Source organism: Chelon labrosus (assembly GCF_963514085.1).
Source record: "Chelon labrosus genome assembly, chromosome: 22".
In the NCBI taxonomy this organism is placed as follows: Eukaryota; Metazoa; Chordata; class Actinopteri; order Mugiliformes; family Mugilidae; genus Chelon; species Chelon labrosus.
In genome coordinates, this window is record NC_140355.1 from 5,695,105 (window position 1) to 5,717,174 (window position 22,070).

Sequence of the window (22,070 nt, forward strand, 5' to 3'; positions counted from 1 at the left end):
ATTGGTTTTATTCAAGAATATATTTTGTGACATGGAGAATGTCATTATTACACAAGTAGTGTGTTGCATTGCTGAAAACTATGTATATGTATATACTTTTCAGATTTACATTTGTGGATACATTTCTGCATTGCTGTCGTGTTGACATGGAGATCATGTAGATTACAGTATATCATGTGATGGTTAATGGCTCAAACTATATTTATACATTTTGCTTTTATTTCTTATATTGCTAGGTCTTTCCTTTTTACCTTAAATACATACGGGTTTGATAAATGCAAAATGATCACTGAAGAATTCACTTAAATGTTCCAGTGGTCTTGCATTATCTTTTAAATCATTTGACTTGATCACAAAAGATCAAGTAAACTCGCAGTAACCAAACAGATAAACGCTAAGAAAGAAAGACATTTGTAGGAGGAAAACGTTTGGTCTCCTAGACACAGGTACATGACACGCAATCCTGTTCTTCTTTTCACAATGTTTCTTAAGGGCCAGAACTATACATTATCTGCTCTGAACATCCCAACTTTGCTGCTGCAAGACAACTGTCAGAGCCTAGTTTGAGTCAACAAGCATGAAGTGTCCTGACAAACCCTCACTGCCTTTATTATTCCAGACACAAAGAAGAGGCAGATTGCAGATCATTGCTGGACAAGACTGTTGTATTACACACTCTATAACTACACTCTAAACTCCATCACTGAGGATCTATCTATATTTCTCTGGTCCTCATTGTGCTACTGTTTAGCCATTGTTTGGCTAGGGGTACATATATGTTTTTATCTCTAGACAGGTCACTGCTGCCATCTAAAGTCTGACCCAAAATAGTCCACTTCTGAGTTTGGATGGACTTTCCTGCATTCAACACGCAAACGGGCTTCTTCAGAATTTGCTGATCCTCATTCTTTTATGTCCAGACCTCAAGTTCTGTTCAGTGTGGAGATGATTCAGCTGCTATAGGCACTGTACTGGCAAATTATTTATCACTGGGGATGGGGAGTGTTGTCACAGGTTAGTGAAAAAAAACAGATGTTATGCCCAGCCTGAGGCTGCCTCTAAGGACTCGGATCTTGAGAGGGAGAAGCTGGTGCTTCGAAGATTGTCCCCCACTGTGGAGATAATCCAAGCCGGGAATGCAGACTCAACTATTTATGCTGAAAATGCAAAATCTTTGGGCTTGCACAAGTGAGGTGACAAGCGCATTTGAGTGAACTGCTCAGTCAGCTCAGTGTCCTTTTTTTTTTTTTTTTTTCACACATTTGCCTCGAAGGAAGTCTGCTGCCATCTGTTATCAAAGTGTCTCTGTGAATTTCTCTGGTCATTGGATTTAGTGCAAGGTTAGTTGTTAAGTACTCTCCCTTGTAATGTTTCTGACAGGGACGCAGGGAAAAAGCAGGAATCGACCAGCACTAAACTTACTTTGTTCAAGATGATCTTATAAAAGATCTGCTTATATGCACTGAGCACTTTCCTCTCAAGCTGTTTTCAGTCATGCTACGTTGCATATACCTCTTTGAATGGATGAGTAAGATGTATAGAAATTTACAACACATCCTAACCCAAAGCATAGTGATGGACCACTCCAGATGTTTTTCTAACATAGCTTTTATTACCTCTATACTTTGATTTCCTCAAATAGTCACATGAGATCATCAGCTTTATTATTTTGCTTTTAGTGAGATGAGTTGGCGATGTAACCCTGCTAGCATGCAGACTTCTGATGTCTTGCTCAGACAGGTGTGTCCAATCTTAAAGCAGTTGTAAACCAGGATCACAACTATATTAAATCTGATCTTGAGTGTATTTATCACCAAGAATTCTCTCAAGGTAAGAGACCCCACGTGAATGGAAAGATCTCACTTAATTCATTTTATAGCATGTCACAATAATTTTTTTTTTAACCACACTGTTCAGGTATTTTGTTCACTCTTTCATGCAGAACTGCTTCAAGCATGAACACCTCACAGGTCTTGAGAGTACATCTCAAGGGACCTTGGTCTTGGTGAAAGTCTTGCTAACCATCAGTGACTGTTCTGTAATATTTTTACAAACTTTTTTTTCTCATGGCCAGTGTGCTTCTTCATCCGGTATACTGACACTTTAAATCGCCACTAAAGTGTTTCTGTTATTTAGCCTAGCTCACTGACTAAAATGTTGTTGTGAAAATAACAAAAATACTGTTTAATTCAATGCAAAGTGAATATCACAAAGCTAAGATATAATGCAGGACTATATTAAAATGCATTTGTTTGAATAGTGTACCTAATGAACTGGCAAGTGAATATACGTAGAGCAGATTTACTTGTGGATCTGTTAGGGGATATGCTGTATGCCCCAGGTGTAAACAGCCAGGTTACATGGCTTGAACTGACATATTCTGGTACTACTTTCTACATCGTCTGGACTCAGATCTGATTGTTAATAAATTTATTCAATCTGCTCCAGTAGCTACTGTCTTTAACTCGGATAAGTTGCGAGTGAATTGGCATTTTCTTACCATAAAATTGCCTTGCATCAAAAAAATGATAAGGCCAGAGTTGAATAGAAACTTGACATAATAATAAAATACAGAAATGAAACGGAGGCACTGATTTCACACCTTTATGTGTCTACAACAATAGAAAGGATAAGACTTTCAGTAAAAGTGAGATATGTGTTTGAAAGGGAACACAAGATTGCTCTGCGACTCCCTAAGACATTAAAGAGCTTTTCACATTCACACTAGTGCAGTGCACACACATTTTCAAAGTGCAACCGCACGACAGCAGTGGTGAGGCTCCTGCAGAGCCAAGTTTAAGGATGGATCCACAGAACTAACAGGAGTCTGCACCTATTTTCTTATATAGTTGTTTAGGCTTTTTATCTTTATTTGACAGGCAGTAGACAGCGACAGGTAAGGGGTTTGACACAAAACAAACCTCCCAGTGACATATTGAACCAGTAGGATGCTTTGTCTGTACGTTTTAATCAGTATTTAAGCACTCTATTGTCATTCTTAATTTCAGTTGTCCTTAATAATTATGCCTTGAATTTTTGTATATATCAGCCATGGGTGCTCTGCCTCCTGGGCTGCGACTCATAACTGCAATCTGGGATGTAAGCTCTTCAGTCATTAATAACAGAAACAGGACAAAGATGAGAGTATGAAATAAACCACATTCTCAGTCAGTGACCAATATTTCCATGGGTTAATCAGCATCCAAATGCATCTTGTCAAGGCACTAATGTAATAAGTGTTTGCACTAGCACTAATGATTTTGTGTTAATTACAGTTGACAAATTTAATCTACTAACAAGGTGCACAGGCATTTTGTTAATTAATTGTGTGGTTGTAAAATGCAAAATGGAGAAGATTAAACAAATCAAATTTCATGTGCTGGAAGCTCTTTTGTACAAAGTGCTGAGATATATAATCTTGCGTCAAGTCAGTCAATTACGGTCTAATGCAGGCTGCTCCCTACCAAATACACGTTTGAAAGCGATTTTCTCACACCTATCCCGATGCCACTGATGGAAAGCCTTTGCATGGCTTATTCAAATTCTGGAATCCGCTATAGAGATATATGTAGAACTCAGCATATTATAAGACAAAGAGTTCTAGTTTCTGATGTTTCTACATTCCAGTCTTCATTACCTTAATCATGTGAGCGTCTGTTCAGTTGTGTTCTTCTGTTACTCACCGTGCGGTAGGTAATAATGAATTTTATCATGTGTCCCACTGGCATGTTCTGGGTAAGGAATTCTCTCTGGCTGGGCAGGGCTGGCTGGTAGTGGATCTTTGCTGGTGAGGAAACAATGGTACACCGTGAATCTAAAAAGTTGCACTGTGTGTCATTTTTAGTATCAATAAATCACATTCCGAGTAGTCTCACCTGGTGTGCTTATAATATAAAAATCTATACTTTATTTGAAAGAGAGTAAAGGGGAACTAAAAATAAATGAAGATGAATAGCACACTTGAGCTAATTCCTCTATTGATCAGAGTGGTTTTATTTTGAAACACTGACTAGCATTAATAGGCTTGGAAATAAATCTTCATGACCTAATGCTGCCTGTGGCTTGGTTCCTGAGTACTAGTCACAGCACTTACATCTGTAAAAGCTCCATTTGCCACTCATATGAGACAAGCCAAGTAACCAGTAAGTAATCGTCAGTACCGTTAGGTAGTGTATGTCTCACACGAAGAGAAGCCAGGCTTGCTCCTGTGCTTGCTCTGGCAAGTGAAGCAACATCTGGCTAAAAGCCAGGCTTTTAACGAATGAACCCCTGAAAGATTTGAAACATCATTTTGAAACTGTCAAGGACCTGTCAGCAACATCAAAATAATGTCCTTAATGCTAAACAAAGTTGATGAGCCTGAAGCAGTAAAATTGAAAAACCGCAGCATGATAAGTGGCTCCGAACTCATTTGACATGGTCACCTCGTCGTTCAAATGACAGCACTGTACACATGACATAAGACCTGTCAAGTGGTGTCATATCCATAATACTACTTGTTTTGACACTAAAGTAAGTCAAGTGTAAGAAATGCCTGCTACCTCATTATTTTTCAGACTGACTAAATAAGTTGTAGTCTAGCATCTTACTCTTTTGAACATAATAGTGCAGTGATGACACTATAATCCATTCATATGTGCATAAATCTTCTGCGACACTTTGGTGGAACTTCACAACTCAACATCACAGTTAAATCATTAGATCTGAATAAACATGTTGACTGTGATGGCAGTTTATGTAATTAAAGAACATGAGATTTTGTACATAAATATGTGTTCAAAAGATGGGTAGATAAATGCTTGCTACCAGCTGTTTGTAGTAGTGACAAAATAAGGCTATAGTCATGCATTCTTCAGACATCCATCAAATTCCACGTTTGTACTTTTTAAGATGTTCAACTTTTGCACATGGGAGGGTGGCCTAAATTACAAACCCCGGTGTTGGCATAAATACTGAGGAATTTACCTTGTCTGACAATAGAATTTACAGAGCTGCTTGAAATGTCGCAAAATATCCTCAACTTAACAGTTAAAACTGCACCTACTGGCAAATCAAATGGTATGCTTGGTATTATTGACCTAGTGGTCAGCAGCAATGTCGTACATTTGCACCATGATTCTAGTGAAGGCTGTCAGTAGGTTCACTGTCTTCGTCTCCAGAGGTGGAATCCTTTGTAAAAGCCCTGACATTTCCTCTAGTGTCATCAGCAGACTTAACATTTTGTCTTTTGCTTAAATATCATGACAAATACACACCAAATTTTATGTGACATAAAAAAGTATATTGTCCCACACATTTCAGCTTCTTGTCTAGTCAGTGTTGTGAGTGCTATTTATAACTACGGACAAGTTCTATGGTGGCAGTCAGTCAAAGTGCCCCTGTTTGACAGACTGAAAGAGTTCAGTGTGTGTGTGTGTGTTTTTTTTTTGTTTTTTTTTTTTGTTGTGAAACAGTTCAAAGTTCAAGAGTGTTTCAGAGCTCCAAAGCAGTCTGGGTAAATGCTAATTTCTGACCCTAAACACTCTGACTTTGTGGGTTGCCGTTCCCCCCAGAGTGGTTTTCTTCTAGTCTTTCAGTCTGTCTCTGTTTTTATTTCACTTTCTCTTTCAAAATAGTATAGCATTTGATCCTGGCTGACTTCATTTTTGTGAATCCACTTCTTGGCAACATTGACCTTACTTCCTCAATATCCTCTTTCACTGACCTGCGAGTCACATCTGTGGTAGCCGTCAGCAAGGGGCTTCAAAATTTCCATTACTTTCACACTCTGAACTTTTAGCACACTACACTGGCACTGAGTTGAATTTGACTGTCAGAGGGATGAGAAAGGCGAAACATGAAAAGCCTTTCGAATCAAGACATAACATCCAAGGGATGATGATTCATAGATGGAGCTTCTGAATGGCAATTTATAAAAACTGATGCAAAGAAACTTTAAAAGAATGAAAATACCAAAACCTTGCAATCTAACTAAAATTTTGTTTAAAATTACTGTTTGCTGTGAAATCAATTCATCTATTTTGAAGAATTCAACAAATCAGTGCACAGTATATGACTTAGCTTGTTATGAAGAACAAGAAGTAACGACACACATGATCTCTTACTTGGTGTGTGACCAAACATAATTCCATGTGAAAAGAGATAAAAGGAAAACTTCACAATAGGCTTGATGCTCCACGATGATGTTCAAAATTAAGAAATGTCACTCCTTTAGACCTTGCTCCTGGGCAGGTAGCCATACTTATTCCAGTTCAAGAAAATCGGGTAATAATGACAAATGGATGCCATTTATAAAAAAAAAAAAAAAAAAATAGCAGCCCTTACTGTCATAAATCTGTAAGCCCATCAGAGCTAGGCAGCACTCTTCACCAACCACTTAATCCAAATGTTTAAGATGGAGGTCTCCATCTCTGGGCACGTTACATCACCGATTCTTTATTGAATTACCTACGTAGCCCCTCGACACTTATTGAAATTGAAGGCTCAGTAGTAGAAGGGCACAGCCTCCCCCATCTCTCTATACACACACTGATCTTCCAACATTACGTAATAATTTCTGCAATTACTCTCAACAGAAAATAGATTGGAGGAAGGCGACCGTTTTGGCTAAAGTTGGCACTATTAGCTTAGAAATTGATTTAACCGGTTTACTAAGTTGCTGTAATAGGACATATTTTATTTTGTCTACTCATTTGATTACCATGAAAACTCATCATCTTAGTCAGCATCTGAGTGAAAGCCATTTGGTGCTATCTGTATTATCTTATGTTATTTAACGTTAGAGATTTTGTGTTTCGGTCTGTACTCTACTCATTAGCTCACAATGGACATTGCTGGAATGGAAAAAGAGGATATTGGTTGTTTTTGTACATAAATTGGACAGAATAAACAAACCTGACAGCTGCTACATTTCTAACTTTTGGAACACACCTTGTGAGGTTTTCACAGTTTTATCTATTATAAATGATAAAAGCAAACCAGCCTGAAATGCTTGTTGAGTGAAGAATGATATGTTGGAAAAAATATGCATTTGATTTGATGGTGTTTCCTTTTGCTGTTAGAAGGACCACTGTCTGTCATTAACAGTAATGACAAAAAATGTGTTTGAGCTGATTGAGAAAGACAACCATGGCAACTTCTATGTTTCATAAAACTGGTCAAATGCCCCGCTGTGTATAGATCTTGGTCACAGCCCTTTAAAATACACTTCCTGGCCAAAAAAAAACGTCGCCACCAAAAAAATCACACACTCTAATATTTCTTTGGACCGCCTTTAGCTTTGATTACAGCACGCATTCGCTGTGGCATCGAAGAATAAATAATTGTCAGGTAGTCAGCTGACCTCATTCTTTGGGCACATAATGTTGCTGAACCTAGACCTGACCAACTGCAGCAACCCCAGATCATAGCACTGCCCCCACAGGCTTGTACATTTGGCACTAGGCATGATGGGTGCATCACTTCATCTGCCTCTCTTCTTACACTGATGCGCCCATCACTCTGGAACAGGATAAATCTGGACTCATCAAACCACATGACCTTCTATTGCTCCAGAGTCCAATCTTTATGCTCCCTAGCAAATTTAAGCCTTTTTTTCTGGTTAGCCTCACTGATTAGTGGTCCCAAACCCTTGAGTTCCTTTTGCATTATACGTGTGGAAATACTCTTACTTTCACTATTAAACATAGCCCTGAGTTTCACCAAATGTTTAAGTGACCGCCGATCATGGTCAATCAGGATTTTTTCCCAACCACATTTCTTCCTCAAAGACGATGGTTCCCCACTGTTCTTCCAGTTTTTAATAATGCGTTGGACAGTTCTTAAACCAATTTTAGTAGTTTCTGTAATCTCCTTAGATGTTTTCTGTGCTTGATGCATGCCAATGATTTGACCCTTCTCAAACACACTAACATGTGGGATGTGTTTTTCAACATGGTTGTTTAAGAAATGAGAAGCTACTCATTGGATCAGTTAGGGTTAAATAACTTGTTGCCAGCTGAAAGATAATCACCCATGCAGTAATTATCCAATAGGAGGCTCGTACCTATTTGCTTAGTTAAATCCAGGTGCCGACTTTTTTTTGGCCAGGCAGTGTATTTACATTGGCAGTATATATTATCATCCTTTAAACAGTCAAATATTAATATCACAGTCGAGCTCAAACATCCAGTATTGGTCAACCTCTAAACACAAAGGACAAGATTAAGCATGGTCTGTCCTTTTGGCAGTTTGGCAAACCACGTTAACTATATTTGTCTGCTCCTTATTGCTTGCTATTTTACTCACCAGGAGGGATGCTAAATACACAGGGATGGCCAATTTCTTTTCCCCTGAGTTTGAACTCGGCAAGATAAAAATCACATTGTGTTAATTATCTTCACAATGACATTAGCTCCCTCTTCATGTTTTCAATCCCTAAATTAGGTTCCATTAGTTTCATTCACAAAGCAGCAGATACTGACCTCGAATCCTGGCTCACACAGTGTCAGTCAGCAAATCAATGCTAATGCACCTCTTACCTGTTTTTTTTTTTACTAGTGTAAACAAGGTTCTGACAAACTGTGAGTGGCAGGTGTAATAGTTTCCTCACCACTGCCCAAGCCTGCTGTCATTACAGCAGCTCCTCCTCTGTGAGAAAATAGGCTTTAGATAGATGTTGCTTGGCTTACTGTCAAGTTCAGTTGCAATCAGATAAAAAACCCCTTTAGTCAGGTACAGTGGCTTTAACAATTGCTGTCAAAAACTTCAGCTTCACCCACTCAACAATAAATACCCGTGCACGTGCCCACATAGACACATATGTGCACTCACAGCCAGACGGCATACTCTGCCAGGACCTTCCTACGCGATATAGAGAGACAGAAAAACACTTTGAAACTAATTTAGCATCTGCGAAGCTGTCTCTGTAACTGTTGCTTAATACTAGACAATATGCCTAAATGCATTTTACTTCAAATACATGCTGTGAAAGGTTACTCAGTATTTTCATGACGTCGCAGAATTAATGAACTCGGCCGCTTATTTAACAAACTAAAACATCCACATACTCCGACATCGCCAGTGTCCCCATTTTCCAAAGGCAACACATCCATTTAAAATTTCTCATTTCCATGTGGGTCCTTTTCATGCACAGCAATCTCAAAATGCAGAGAGACCAAACAGTTCATAAATCATGGAGGTGAGTGAGAGAAGCGGTAACAAAAAGCAAAAGACAACTGACGGAACTCATTATAAAAGATGGATAGATAAATGGAAAGATAAATCCAGGAGCCAAGAGCGGGACAAATGTGATATATTGGGCAACACACAACTCATATCCAGCATTGTTTGATGTGTTGGAATTCAGTGGCATGTCTTTGGATGCCAGGCACCCTGTGGATCTAGAAAGTCTTCAGTTTTCTTTTATTTATCCAGCTGCCCAGTGATTAATTCAAAAGCAAGTGACTTGAGAATTGATTAGACGTTTTAGAACATCTGTAATAAAAAGAACCAACTATCAAAGGGATACAGTAAACACTGCACAAGTGTCCACGAGAAGCTTGGAATTATGTGGAGTCATTAGCATCAGTCCCACCTGTCTTGTTCCTGCATTCCTCCACTAACTGCAAAGCTGCTCAGGTTTACCCACTTCCGTAAAATTAAGAGGAAACTTGTCACACAGATTACTTTAAGTAGCAATTCTCTCTTTAATTTATCCCTGTTTCTTCTGGGAGAGGTTAAGAATCAGTTACTGACTGCCTGACTTTGGCTTTTGAGATTGCCTGTAAACCTCCCTACGCTCGAAGGCCAAAGTGTGGTACTGTGGCATATGAGCAAGAGCAAGCCGTACTGCATAATTCAACACTGCTCTCAAACCCGTCTCATTAAGGAATCCTGGCCATAGTCCATGGCTCCGAGTATGAGGATTTGAGTGACAGATGTGTTGCCAGCTTACTTCAAATAGGCACAGACCCAGAGTAAGCCTGAGTGTCAGATTCAGCTTTAGCACCTTACTTGGCAAAACCAACCCTGACTCCAGTCTAAAATTCAACCAACATCCACTCCAGTCGTAGTGCGTCTCTTAACCAATGATCAAAGGTTAAGATTAAATCCAGACATAAATCAAAGGCAAAACTATTTTACACTGTAGTTGATGGAAAATCCCAATTTCTATGCTCTCAGGAAAACCTAAATCAGATGTAAGTTCTTCTCAGGCTTTAAATATGTTTTACTCAAGCTGTATATTGTTAATTTATCTGAAGTTTTCATTTTTGACACAGCACGCCATTGAATGTGATGTGTATTGGTTCAGTAAACACATAACTGCTCGGGTCCATATTTTTCCCGGCTTGGTAGGTTGATTGCAGAAAGGTTGGTAATGATGTGTTTGCCACTTCCAACTTCCCACATCTACCATAGCCAATGTCACATTAGCCCCCAGTTAAAGTCTTGGCATTAACTGTTGCTCTGGTTCAAAATCCAATCCAGGCAATTCCCGAGCCCAGGGCCCAACCTCAGACAGAATGAACTTCAGCCAAAGTGACTGCCACACCCCAGAGCCAAAACAGATTTAGGGAAATCATAGATTTATCTGCATGGGTGCACAGTTTGCCACATTTGACAGACATGATGAGAGAGGAGGATATTTGCCTTCTGCATCAGTGAGAATTTCATTTAGCGAGTTGACAGGGGTGGAAGACGCACACTGACCTGCCAAATGAGGGGGGCAGGTGACGATCACGGCTCTGCACAAGAAGGTGTCGGTGGCAGTCATCACCCTGGCCCACTCAGCATCCTGTTCAAACATATAAACAGAAATACAGATTTATTTAATATGCAAGTTGCACAGATTTTCCAGTAAATTCAATCTTGTTTAGTATAGTAGAGCCTTGTAGAAGTGTAATTTGCTGACTGATTTTCAACAAATTTTGTTACTGGAGACATTACAAGTAACTTACCCAATATTAGGCATTAACTTATCTTTTGAACCAAATTCTGTTCATCTGCCTACCATTAAGGCTAAGCAGACATGTTATATAATTCTTGTTATGGAAGGTAAACTTTAGTCCTTGAAGAACTTGTTCTTGAGCTCATCGCTGTTTATCTCTGTTCATTCATCACGCATAAATTAATCAGAAAAGAAAGAAAATGCTTCAAAATATGTGCAGTAATTTAAATGAATGTCTGCTTACAGATAAACCTTAAAAGCTCATTTAGCATTGCTATTGTATTATATCCATCGTTATTTATTTGATGTTGGCTCACTGTAGTAAGCTCTTACTTGCTCTCTTTCATATTCCCAGATATTCTGGGGGTCCAATAGGCCACTACATCAAAATTGCTGTACAGATGAGTGCCATTCCTGGCGTTCTCTGTCTGAAATCACTGACTGTATATAAAGATGGACCAATTTTCTGTGACGCCACCTATAGGTAGTGTAACTGCCCCCACATGTCTGTCAAAATGACCACCCCTTAATTATGCATAACTTCAAGCCTTACTTAAAGCCCTATTATTCATAACAAAAGGATTCTCAAGTATCAGGATATCTGTTTAATGAATTTCCTCACTTTGGACTTTTGGGTTAGGGTTTGTTCAGTAAATGCTGCAACGCATCAACATGTTCCATGCAAATAAATGTATTCATGTAGATAACATTCACGGGTCATTGCAGCCCTACAAGGCATTCAGTTCATAGATTGATGCCTGGGATTTTGAGTTGAAAGGTGGCAACCCCACACACATTAACTTACAATTTCAGTCTTTAACTGTGACTTCTGAAATTACCACAATATATACACTGATCTTCCTAATATTATGTTGGTCCCCCTTTTGCTGCCAAAACAGCCCTGACCCATCAAGGCATGGACTCCACTAGACCCCTGAAGGAGTGCTGTGGTATCTGGCACTAAGATGTTAGCCGCAGAAGTGATGATGATAGTCTAAGGTAGGGTAAGATGGTAAGCCAATGGCAGGACAGTGTTCAGTTGGGCAGGTGTTGTTTACACACAAATGGGCGCATAGCAGTATCACACAAGCGATCAGAGATAAACTGCAGCAATGAAGAGTTTGGAGCATTCAGAGGTAAAGTTGCCGTTTTCAAGGTGGAAGTATAGGTACTACTTTAACCTCATTGAGGTAATGGGCAAGAACGTACACGTGAAGTGTACATTAGCTCAGAAAAAAAAATCTTATTCTTAGACGTATTTAAACTTTTTTTTACTCAATAGTTACATTCTCTGATAACTAGTTACTTTTATAGTGGTGTAATTCAGTTACTAACTCAGTTACTTTTTGGGAGAAGTAACTAATAACTGTAATTAATTACTTTTTAAAAGAAACGTGCCCAACACTGATCCTAAGTAATATATTATTACTTGCTATATTCATTTTCCTTTTTAGCCTTTGTCAGTGTTGTCAGACTCATATTACCTGTACTGCCACTAGGGATGATTTAGATATTTTAGGCTTCATATTTGTGAGGTTGTCAGTCAGTCCATCAAGTGTAGCGTTGCATTTTTTTGGTTTGTCCCCAAGTATTACACACTGAAGACACTGGTCATGTGTGTACTAACAATGTTCGGATCAATAAACACCTGTAAAGCTGCTTTCTCAAAAACAAACTATGAAAATGCATTGGAGGAGCCGACTGTTAAACCAGTCTTTGGAAGACTTCTCACGCATTAAACTTGATGTTAAAAAATAAATAAAATGTCTGAGGGGAAATTAACCTCACGTGAGTATTTCAGTGTTTTTCTTCGTTTTACTTTATTTGTATTATTATTTGTATGACAGGCTACTTTAATTTCATATAAAGAGTAACTTTTCTTATAACTATGGCCTATCTTTTCTTTTCTAATTCTTCAAAATGTAGATGAATTTTTAAAACTCCTTCACAAACAGTTATATTCTCTAAAACAGGTGTTTTTTTTTTTATTTGTGTGTGCACTATTGCCTCTCGGCAAGGAGGCCCTGGGTGTGAACCCACGCTCGCCAATTGGGACATCTGTGTTAGGCTGGATGTTCTCCTTGTGTCGGGGTGCGTTTGCTCTCTCTGCTCTGCTTCAGCTTAGGTGAAGTGGAAACTCTAAATTGCCCATAGCTGTGAATGTCAGTGTGAATGTGTTGGTCTGTCAATATGTCTTAGCACTTTGATAAACAGGAAAAATGTCAAGGGTGTGCTCTGCCTCTCACCCAGTGTATGCCAGGATAATGCTATAGCTTCCAGTGACCCTGTACATGAACAGTGATATAGAAAACACATCCTCCACTTCTTTTGTCCCTTTTTCTCATTCTTATTGTTATTATAGCAAGTGACCCTGGCAGTGAATTCTTTTCAATTAAGAAAAATTAAATTACAGTAGTGCTGCAAATAACAAGTTTCATCATCCTTTAATGTACTTTTACTGATCTATCAAGCTTACTAGAAAACAAATACCACTCATAGTTTCCCACAACCCAAGATGATTTCTTGAAATCGGTGGTTCTGTCCACTTTGCTGTCTGAAATCCACATATATTGAATCTATTATCACAGAAGCTATGAAACCATTTTGGGAGCTTTTTTTTACCTTATACCTTTTGACTTAATTTACTCTTGCCGATTACTTTTGTTCAGTAATGTATACTATAATGTGTCGGAAAAGCTTGCGAAATACAAATCACAATTCCCCAAACCCAGGGAGAACCCCAAAGATATTTAATTTACCATGAAAAAGAACATTTAAGAGGCTGCTGCCAGTTAAATCTGCTGACCATAAATTGATTAGCATAGTTGCCTATTTGCCAGACTGTTCAGATGATCATCTCCTTATTTATGTAATTCTTTCTTTAGCTAGGTTTTAAGGTCTATAATCCACCGTTATTTATTCATCAGTAGTCAACTTTTATATCATATCCCCTGATATTGATATAAATTGACACGGACAGTGGAAAAAAGCATTAAATTGATGAGGAGCAATGCACTTAAGGGGACACTGTGCCTTCTTGGTCTCTCAGCTGTGGATAGGGGAGGCATTCAGGTGGAACAGACAGTGCCTTCACAGGAGACGGCCTGTTTCCCCACTGAGGAAGCTGTTATCTCTGTGTCGCGCCTCATCAATCCCTGAGTGAGCTGCTACTGTACTCTACCTGCCATATGGCCGTCACAGCAGAACCCAGACGGACATTCTTCCACCCAACACGTTCTGCCAGACACTCAGAAAGCTGTTGGGTGCCTCCCTGTGGAGAGAGAGATATCACAATATAAATTAGCCTGAGCAGAGTACTTGGAGTTAACCCCTACAGATATTTCACCTATTTCATTTGCCTAAACTAAAGTCTTTTGCCAACACACCAAATGTAAGCAAACATTTAATTTCTGGTGCACAGGTAATTGAGGGTTTTTCTGGAAATGGCGTTGTCATTGTTTTGCGTATGCCATAGAGCTGATTGTAAATAGTTTTCAACAGGAACAATTGCCTTGAGTCCTTCACCTCATCTGTGGCACTGACATGCCCATAGAAGTACCAGTCAAAAGTTTGGACAAACTTTCTCATTCAATGCTTTTTTCCTTTATTTTTATTATTGTCTATGTTGCAGATCAATACTGAAGATATCAAAACTATTAAGGAGCAAATAGGGAATGATGTAGTGAATACAAAAGTATTAAAAATGGCAAAATGTGTTTTTCGAGTCTTCAAAGCAGCCATCTTTTCCTTTGATGACAGCTTTGTACTCTTATTATTCTTTCATGTCAACTTCATGAGGTAGTTGCCTGAAATGGTTTTCAGTTAACAGGTTTTCATTGTGTCCTGTTGAGTGAATTAATGGAATTTCTTGCCTTCAACCATTAATTATGTTGTGCAGATGTAGGGCTGGTACACAGTCATTTACAGAAAACAGGTATGTAAGTAAGAGAAACAACAGTCCATCATTTATCTAAGACACGGAGGTCTGTCACTAGGGAACATTTCAAGAACTTTGAATGTATCCTTAAGTGCAACTATGAAAACACTATGATGGAACTGGCTCTCAGTAGTTACTACCTTTAGAAAATGCAAGTAACAATACCTCAGATTAGAGCCCACATAAATGCTTCACAGAGTTGAAGTGGCAAACACAGCTCAATATTAACTGTTCACAGAAGATTGCATGAATCGGTCCTTTGCCGTCAGATTTCTGCGAAGAAGCCACTATTGAAGAACAACAAAAAGAACAGACTGGCTTGTTCCAAGAAAAGCAAGAAAGAAAGTAGAAATATGTAGTGTGGTGAGGTTTTGGGTTCTGTCTGCCATGTTTTTGCTAGATGTAGAAAAATTGAGTAGATGGTTTCTACATGTGTTCTCACGTGAAGCATGGAGGACGGGGTGCTTTGCTGGTGACCATAGACGGTATAAAGATGGACAGTGGAATTGCTCCTCAAAAATTAAGCCAAACATGTTGATGCATGTTCAAGAATCAATTTTTGTAGTTTTAGTTAGTTATTTGACACTGTAGAAACAGGATGTGACAAGTACAGTGTGTAATCCAACATTACCTTTTAACTGGCAGAGGTAGAGCAGGTAGTATTAATTAAACAAAAACACAAGTGAGTCTGGCATGAGTCTGGGTGGGTCATGAATATCACGGCTCCACTCTCTGTGCAGACTCTGGCTCCAAAGTCGCCCGTATCCCCAAGAAAATAGCATCAGTTTTGCCAATGCAAGGAAGTGACGGCACATTGTCCATATTTATATACAGTAGGGATGCACCGAAATGAAAATTATTGGCCGAAACCGAAAATGAAGAACCCAAGGCTGAAAACCGAAACTTCGAAAGAAATTGTTATGACAATTATTAGAACCATTACTATGACTGTGTACTAACCTCATTAAAATCAAGGCATTGCAATTGCATAAATTAATATTAATGTTTCAAAGAATAAATCAATTACAAAATTACGAAAATATTTATTTAGCACATTTCAACAATGCACAATATAAAATAAAATTCAAAATAAATTCAAAATAAAATGTTTAAAATGCACTTTTGGGCCATTTTTGGCCGAAACTTTTCGGTGGCCGAATATTCGGTTCATCCCTAATATACAGTCTATGCTGGTGACACTGTTGGTGTACAGTATTGTGCAGCAACATGCCATCCCATTTGATTTTTCCATTTTGTTGGACCATCATTTGTCGTTCTACAGGACAATGACCTCAAACACACCTGCAGGTTATGTATGGACATTTGACCAAGAAGGAGAGTGATGGAGTGCTGTGTCAGATGACCTGGCCTCCACAATAACACAGCCGAAACCCAGTTGTGATGGTTTAGCCAGAGTTGAATCACAGATTCAAGGCAAAGCAGTCAACAAGTGCTCAATACCTCTGGGATCTTCTTCAAGACCAAATACCATTCCAAGTGACTACCTCATGAAGCTGACTGAGAGAATTCGCAGAATGTGTAAAGCTGATATCAAAGCAAAAGGTGGCTACGTTGAAGAATCTAAAATATAAAACATGTTCTGGTTTGTTCAACACTTTTGTTTAGAAGATTCCATATGTATTCATTGATAGAAAAAAATAAATAAATGAGAAGCAGGTCCTGTAGCTGGAAAGCCATCACCAGCAAAAAGCTGCGACTAAATAAAAGTGGAGGAAATATGCCGATTCGTAAGTTTCAAAAACAAAAAAAAAAAAAACGCTTTCTCACCATTTTCTGAAAGGCCTTGTTTAACCGTCAGCTTTTATGGGCTTTTTTGGCCTACAGGACTTTTTTTTTTACTCTTTACCAGTATGTGGAGACAGAAAGTGTTCCAAGGCAATAGCACAGAAAGAGATCGGTGTGGAGTCACAACTTTCAAACTGAGGGAGGACATAGAAAAGTTGAAAAATCCAATATAAGACCACAGCTTCAAGTGTTAAAATGGTTCCAATCAATTTTTTGAGGACAAAGAAAGGACAGTGTGTTTGCTGGGGCATGGAATGAGATGTGCAGACTGTGCTGAGGGGATGAATGCTAAGTTTAATTGAAGTAAAGAAGAAATCTATTGAAAAAGCACTTGAGTCAACAACATGCAGTCAGGGCTATGATATGAGCTGTGCACCTTTATCTTGAACTCCTGAGCAGAACCTGGAGTGCTCTCCAGAAGTGCCAGTACCCCTCCGGCTGCTGCAGCGTACATGAGGAAAAACAGGAAGGACATCTGGGATGGCTCCATGCCAAAAACAGACCTGCTACACAATTCCATTTCCTCTTTTAGTTCTGTAATGGAGAGATGAATATTTACTCTCACATGTGGTAATACACATTACCCTGAGATCACAGTGCTCTTTCAAGTTGTACCATGGTAGCCGCAGTGTTTCCCACAAGATTTCGTGAGACCATGCCTGGTTGTTTTTTTTTGGGGTTTTTTTTGTTGCAACTCCTGTGTAGTTCATACATGAATGCTACAAGCAGGTGATTTCATTAAAATAAATGTAGTTACTGAATGAATAACTGTATCTACGTATTTATATCTACAAATACCACTATGGTTCTTAGGCCAGAGGCCCATCCACAGATAGATACTAAAATCTCTATTGATTGTCAGAAAACATGGGGTAGAGACAGACAAGATTCCCAGAGATATGCATCACAACTTTCTACCTTTGTTGATTTTGGGGCATGTCATTCCTCCTCGTAGTGTAATATATCACATTTTTCTCATTTTTGCCCCTTTTAATTTTTTCCCATTTAAAGACTAGATGTGAGTTACTCTGGGTTTGTTCACATTTGGCATTAATATGCATCCAAGTGTCTTGTTTTTCCCAGAAGTGGACCACTCCAGCTACAGGTGAACAGGGCCTGACCAACACCATGTCAAAGAATTTCTCTCGATAATGATGGAGGAGGTGAGTAGGTTACAGTTTAAACTGACCTGCTGTCCAAGCATGTTGCTCAAAGTATGAGTGCAGGGTCATGCTGTCCAGTTCCACAGCCCTGGGAGTCTTTGAAGGGTCCTGGACACATACTGTTGCAGACAGTCTGTCCATCTATGTGCAGAGTACATCATCACACCCACACCCACAAAAGGTTTACCACTGTGAACTAAAAGCATCCCATTGATACAGATAACAACAAAATTATAGCTGAAGGCTTGCAAATATGATTATTCTTTTCAAGCCCAACATCCAGCACATTCTGATTCCTGCTGCTGTTCTAAGCATTTATCCTGGACTGGTTATTTTTAACGTACTTGTGTGCAGCATGATAAATGCGCTCTTGTGCCATCAATTCAAAAGTACACGGCAAAATAACATTAATATATCCATTTGAATCCTGTTGATGCTGCCAGCATGGTAAGAATCTAGATTATACCGTTTTATGTCACTGTATTCTTACATATGCACAAGTAAACAACATATTAATTAAACGCCTCCTTATCTTAGTATTTGTTCTCTGAAAATTGTAGTGGGTTAGATGATCATACACTTTTGAGCATTGGAGAAAACTGGTCTGAATGGCCATAGTCTCACCTTCCACAGGAGCTGTGTGAGGTCCAATAGCACCAGTGGGGATAGGGCAGGGATGCTGGTCTTGTAGGTGCGAACTTTGGAAGTTGGACCACCTAGGTGAACCACTTTCTTGCCAGTGTTGAATTGCGGGAAGACTTCTAAGCCTAGCTCTTTTATGAGCCCCAAGATGTGAGTTTGGGTGCTGAAGAAGAAAGTAGAAAGAAGAACCTTGAAAGCTAATGCATGCTATGTGAACAACTCCCAAATTGGTAATAGCATTACAACAACTGTGTCGTCTTTATTCCGCAGGAAAACTGTTAAGCACTTTGTATTAATTCTATTATGTGTGAATCAAAGGGGAAAGTATTTAAGTATTTACTCACTTTACACATAGACATGTACGCCGATCAGGCATAACATCATAACCACTGCTGTTCATTGAACGTGTTCATGCAGAAGACTGTCAGTATCACACAGTCAAGAGAGAGGTTTTCCTTTTCTGTCAGTTTAGATTTAATGACTTAATATAAGTTTGATCAAGGTTACCTTCCGACCCACTGCCCTCCAAGGTCCCAGCTATCAACACCATTGGCTGCTGGTATTTCAGAGGACACTGTGCGACCTCCCACACGATCTAAATGGCACACCAGATAGGTTTTAGTCAAAACTACGACGGAGTATTAGGGCCACACATGAAGAAAAAAATATTTTTGCCATGACGAGATTAAACTCGACATTTCGAGAATAGAGTTGAAATTACTGCAGAAAACCCTGCTTCACACACATAGATGTCGGAAATGGCAACAGCGTTTTCAATGCTGCTGTTGCGATCTCGGGGTATTCTGCCATGACTTTAAACCAGAACACCGGCAGAGTAGTTGTCTCGAACAGACGTTTAAGGCTAGCCTGGATACCAGACTCTCTGACTTCGCAGAGAGTCTGGCCTAGCTCCATTGGCAAACGTTTATTTCCTGGTGGGAGGGCACAGTTTGAGGTTTAAAATCATCGGAGTTCCTTTAACCAATCACTAACGTTTGGTAATGACGTATGTTATGCGCCGGAGCCTTCAGGCTCTGCTGCCTCGTACTTCCGCTTTCAAGAACGCAACAAGTAAACAAATCGCTCCTCTACCATCCCCCATTGCAATTAAGGACGCGAAATTGGAATAAAAGTGCTGTAATGCCAGGAAGCATATCCAAAATGGAGCGAATGGCTTCGAGTATATCCGTCTCTGTTCGTATAAACATTTCAAACTCGGCGCGCAACTGAAACGTAATCGCTCTCAGACCCGCCCTCTGTTCGCTGATTGGTTCGCCAACCAGTTGGCCGGAGTAAACGTTAGCGGATCAAGCTATTCCAGACGGAGTACTGTAGGGAATGCAAATGAGCGGAGGTACGTAGGCAGGCGGAGCCAGGCTAGTTTAAGGCCCCAGTCATTTGCGATCTCGGGACGTATCACGTGATCTATGGTCTCGAGGCCTTGACATGCGTCAAGAGTGAGTCATAGACGGATGTAATGGAGAGAATCCGGTCATTTTTCAAAATAAAACATCATTCAGACTCAGATAATAAGTCAAACGGAAATAATTGAAGTTATTTATTATTTCTGTGCGGCCCGGTACCAAATGACCCACGGACCGGTACCGGTCCGCGGCCCGGGTTTGGTCAAATTGTACTTCAGAATCGGGTTTAGCAATAAGGAAATCCTCGCTCTTTTAGCGCAGAAGAACCACAGTGTGGTGATGGTAAGGACGCTGAAAAGGTTGTGCCGAAAACTTCGTCTGTTCAGAAGGAGAAATCATACAAATTTGGAAGAATGCAGAGAAGACATAATGTCGAGATTAAAGTCGCCACGATATTTCAACTTTATTCTCGAAATGTCGAGTTTAATCTCGTCATGGCAAAAATATTTTTTTTCTTCATGTGTGGCCCTAATACTAGTCTTGTAGAAAACACAGTCCTGTAGATTTTTTTTTTTTGAATGCGTGTTGAGATCAAAGATCTCTTTTACAAAGGAGACCTTGCCAAGAATGGTAGCAGCACAGTTTCAACTAGAATTAACATAAAAAAAACCCCATAAAATCACAGAATTGCATAACATAAGAATGCACACAAAAATAATATAAAACATTTCTGGTTACCAATTGCTTTCAGTCATGATACAATCTTACACACCTTTTCCTTCCAGGATCAGTATTCTAAGCTTGCCATCCCTTTTCTGGAGCAAATGAGCTGCACTCAGTCCAGACAGTCCAGCGCCAACAATAACAACGTCCCAAATTTCTGCCGTCATTGTCAAACTCCAGGGTCTTTAGTGCCAACTTAGTGAGTGGTAGTAAACCGAAGAGTCAGAGTCAAATCCAGCTTGTATTCCACTTTCTGTCTTTATCGGTTAAGTTATCTTGCAAAGCGTGGGTGGCTTTCATAATGGTGCACTTTGGAACTGAGAACAACCGAGCTTGTGACCTACTTGGCAGATAATCGGCTGTTTAAGTAAATCCAAGAGAAGCTCTTCATGTTTGAACTAGGGCGTTGACTCCGAACTTCGTTATTCGAATACAGAGCTGCCAACTCTCACGCTTTCGCCGTGTGACACACGGTTTTGCCTGTTTTCACACGCACTCACGCCACACATCCAATTTCTCACGCAAAAAAAAAAAAAAATCCGATCTTGGTCTGAGACTCTTCCGTTCCTTTTCAAACTCCACGACGGTAGATGGCGCTGATGAGCGCCTCTGAATCTTTGCGCTGCGCTACACCTGCAGTGCACCCCTTTACTATCTATGCCTGCACCCCGAAGTAGACAGAAGAAGAGATACAGCGACCGCCAAGACAGCAGGAGAAACCAGAAACTACTTTGAGAAGTCTGATAAAGAAGAGAATCTGAGCTGAGACTCGGCCAGTATAACCATGCACACAGATCATAGACAAGGACTTTACCCAGCTTCTGATCTGCATCTGATACTGATTATGCCTCATTTTAGCTATTTTTGTAATGCATTCATCTGTTTTATTGCTTGAAAAAGTTGTACTGTTTAAGCACTTTATTTGTTGCACTTTATTTGTCTCTGATGGACCATGTGGTGGGAGACTTTGAATGAAGAATAATGTCCCTCCCTAACTAATGTTGTGTCGTTTTTGGCTGAACATAAATCATTAAGTGCTCTTAAGAATACAATTATTCACAACATAGGTCAGGTTTTAGTTAAGAATTAGTTTAATACCATTTTAATCAAAATATCAATCAACCTACCTAGGTCAAATATTAAACACTGATCTATGAATAAGGCTTTATTGTCATTTAGGCACACCGATAGTTTTCTGGTTGAATGTTCATCTCAAGTCTACAGACTAAGACCTACAAGTCATGATGCCGAACATGAATCAGAATAAGTTCAGGTATTGCACATCTTTAGCAGACCGCCCAAAAATCCACTAGAATGCTGGAAACCACATCTACTTAATCCAAAATCTCCTGGGGGTGGACCTTCAGCTATGTCTGCTTCACAGAATGTAACCAATATTGTCCATCTTCAGTGGGCTGCCCCTATCAACAGGTTTGGACCTCCCCACAAACCACCTTCTTCTATGGAATACCATAGAAGAAGAGTATAAAACAACCAAACCACCAGTT

At 39.5% G+C, this 22,070-nt stretch overlaps 2 protein-coding genes across 2 annotated transcripts in view; one reads left to right on the forward strand and one right to left on the reverse strand.

Moving 5' to 3' along the window:
• The window catches only part of LOC311508052 (putative flavin-containing monoamine oxidase A), a 36,158-nt gene extending 15,098 nt beyond the window's left edge, over positions 1-21,060 (reverse strand). The window contains exons 1-8 of the mRNA XM_084572670.1: positions 20,612-21,060; positions 18,983-19,070; positions 18,458-18,638; positions 17,860-17,974; positions 17,047-17,204; positions 14,109-14,198; positions 10,690-10,774; positions 3,684-3,784 (exon numbers count right to left, since the gene is read on the reverse strand). Coding sequence (XP_084428796.1) covers positions 3,684-3,784; positions 10,690-10,774; positions 14,109-14,198; positions 17,047-17,204; positions 17,860-17,974; positions 18,458-18,638; positions 18,983-19,070; positions 20,612-20,729 — 936 coding nt within the window. The 5' untranslated portion in view covers positions 20,730-21,060. The remainder of the gene's footprint in view (positions 1-3,683; positions 3,785-10,689; positions 10,775-14,108; positions 14,199-17,046; positions 17,205-17,859; positions 17,975-18,457; positions 18,639-18,982; positions 19,071-20,611) is intronic.
• The window catches only part of vsig8a (V-set and immunoglobulin domain containing 8a), a 62,108-nt gene that overhangs the window by 20,391 nt on the left and 19,647 nt on the right, over positions 1-22,070 (forward strand). The window lies entirely within an intron of this gene.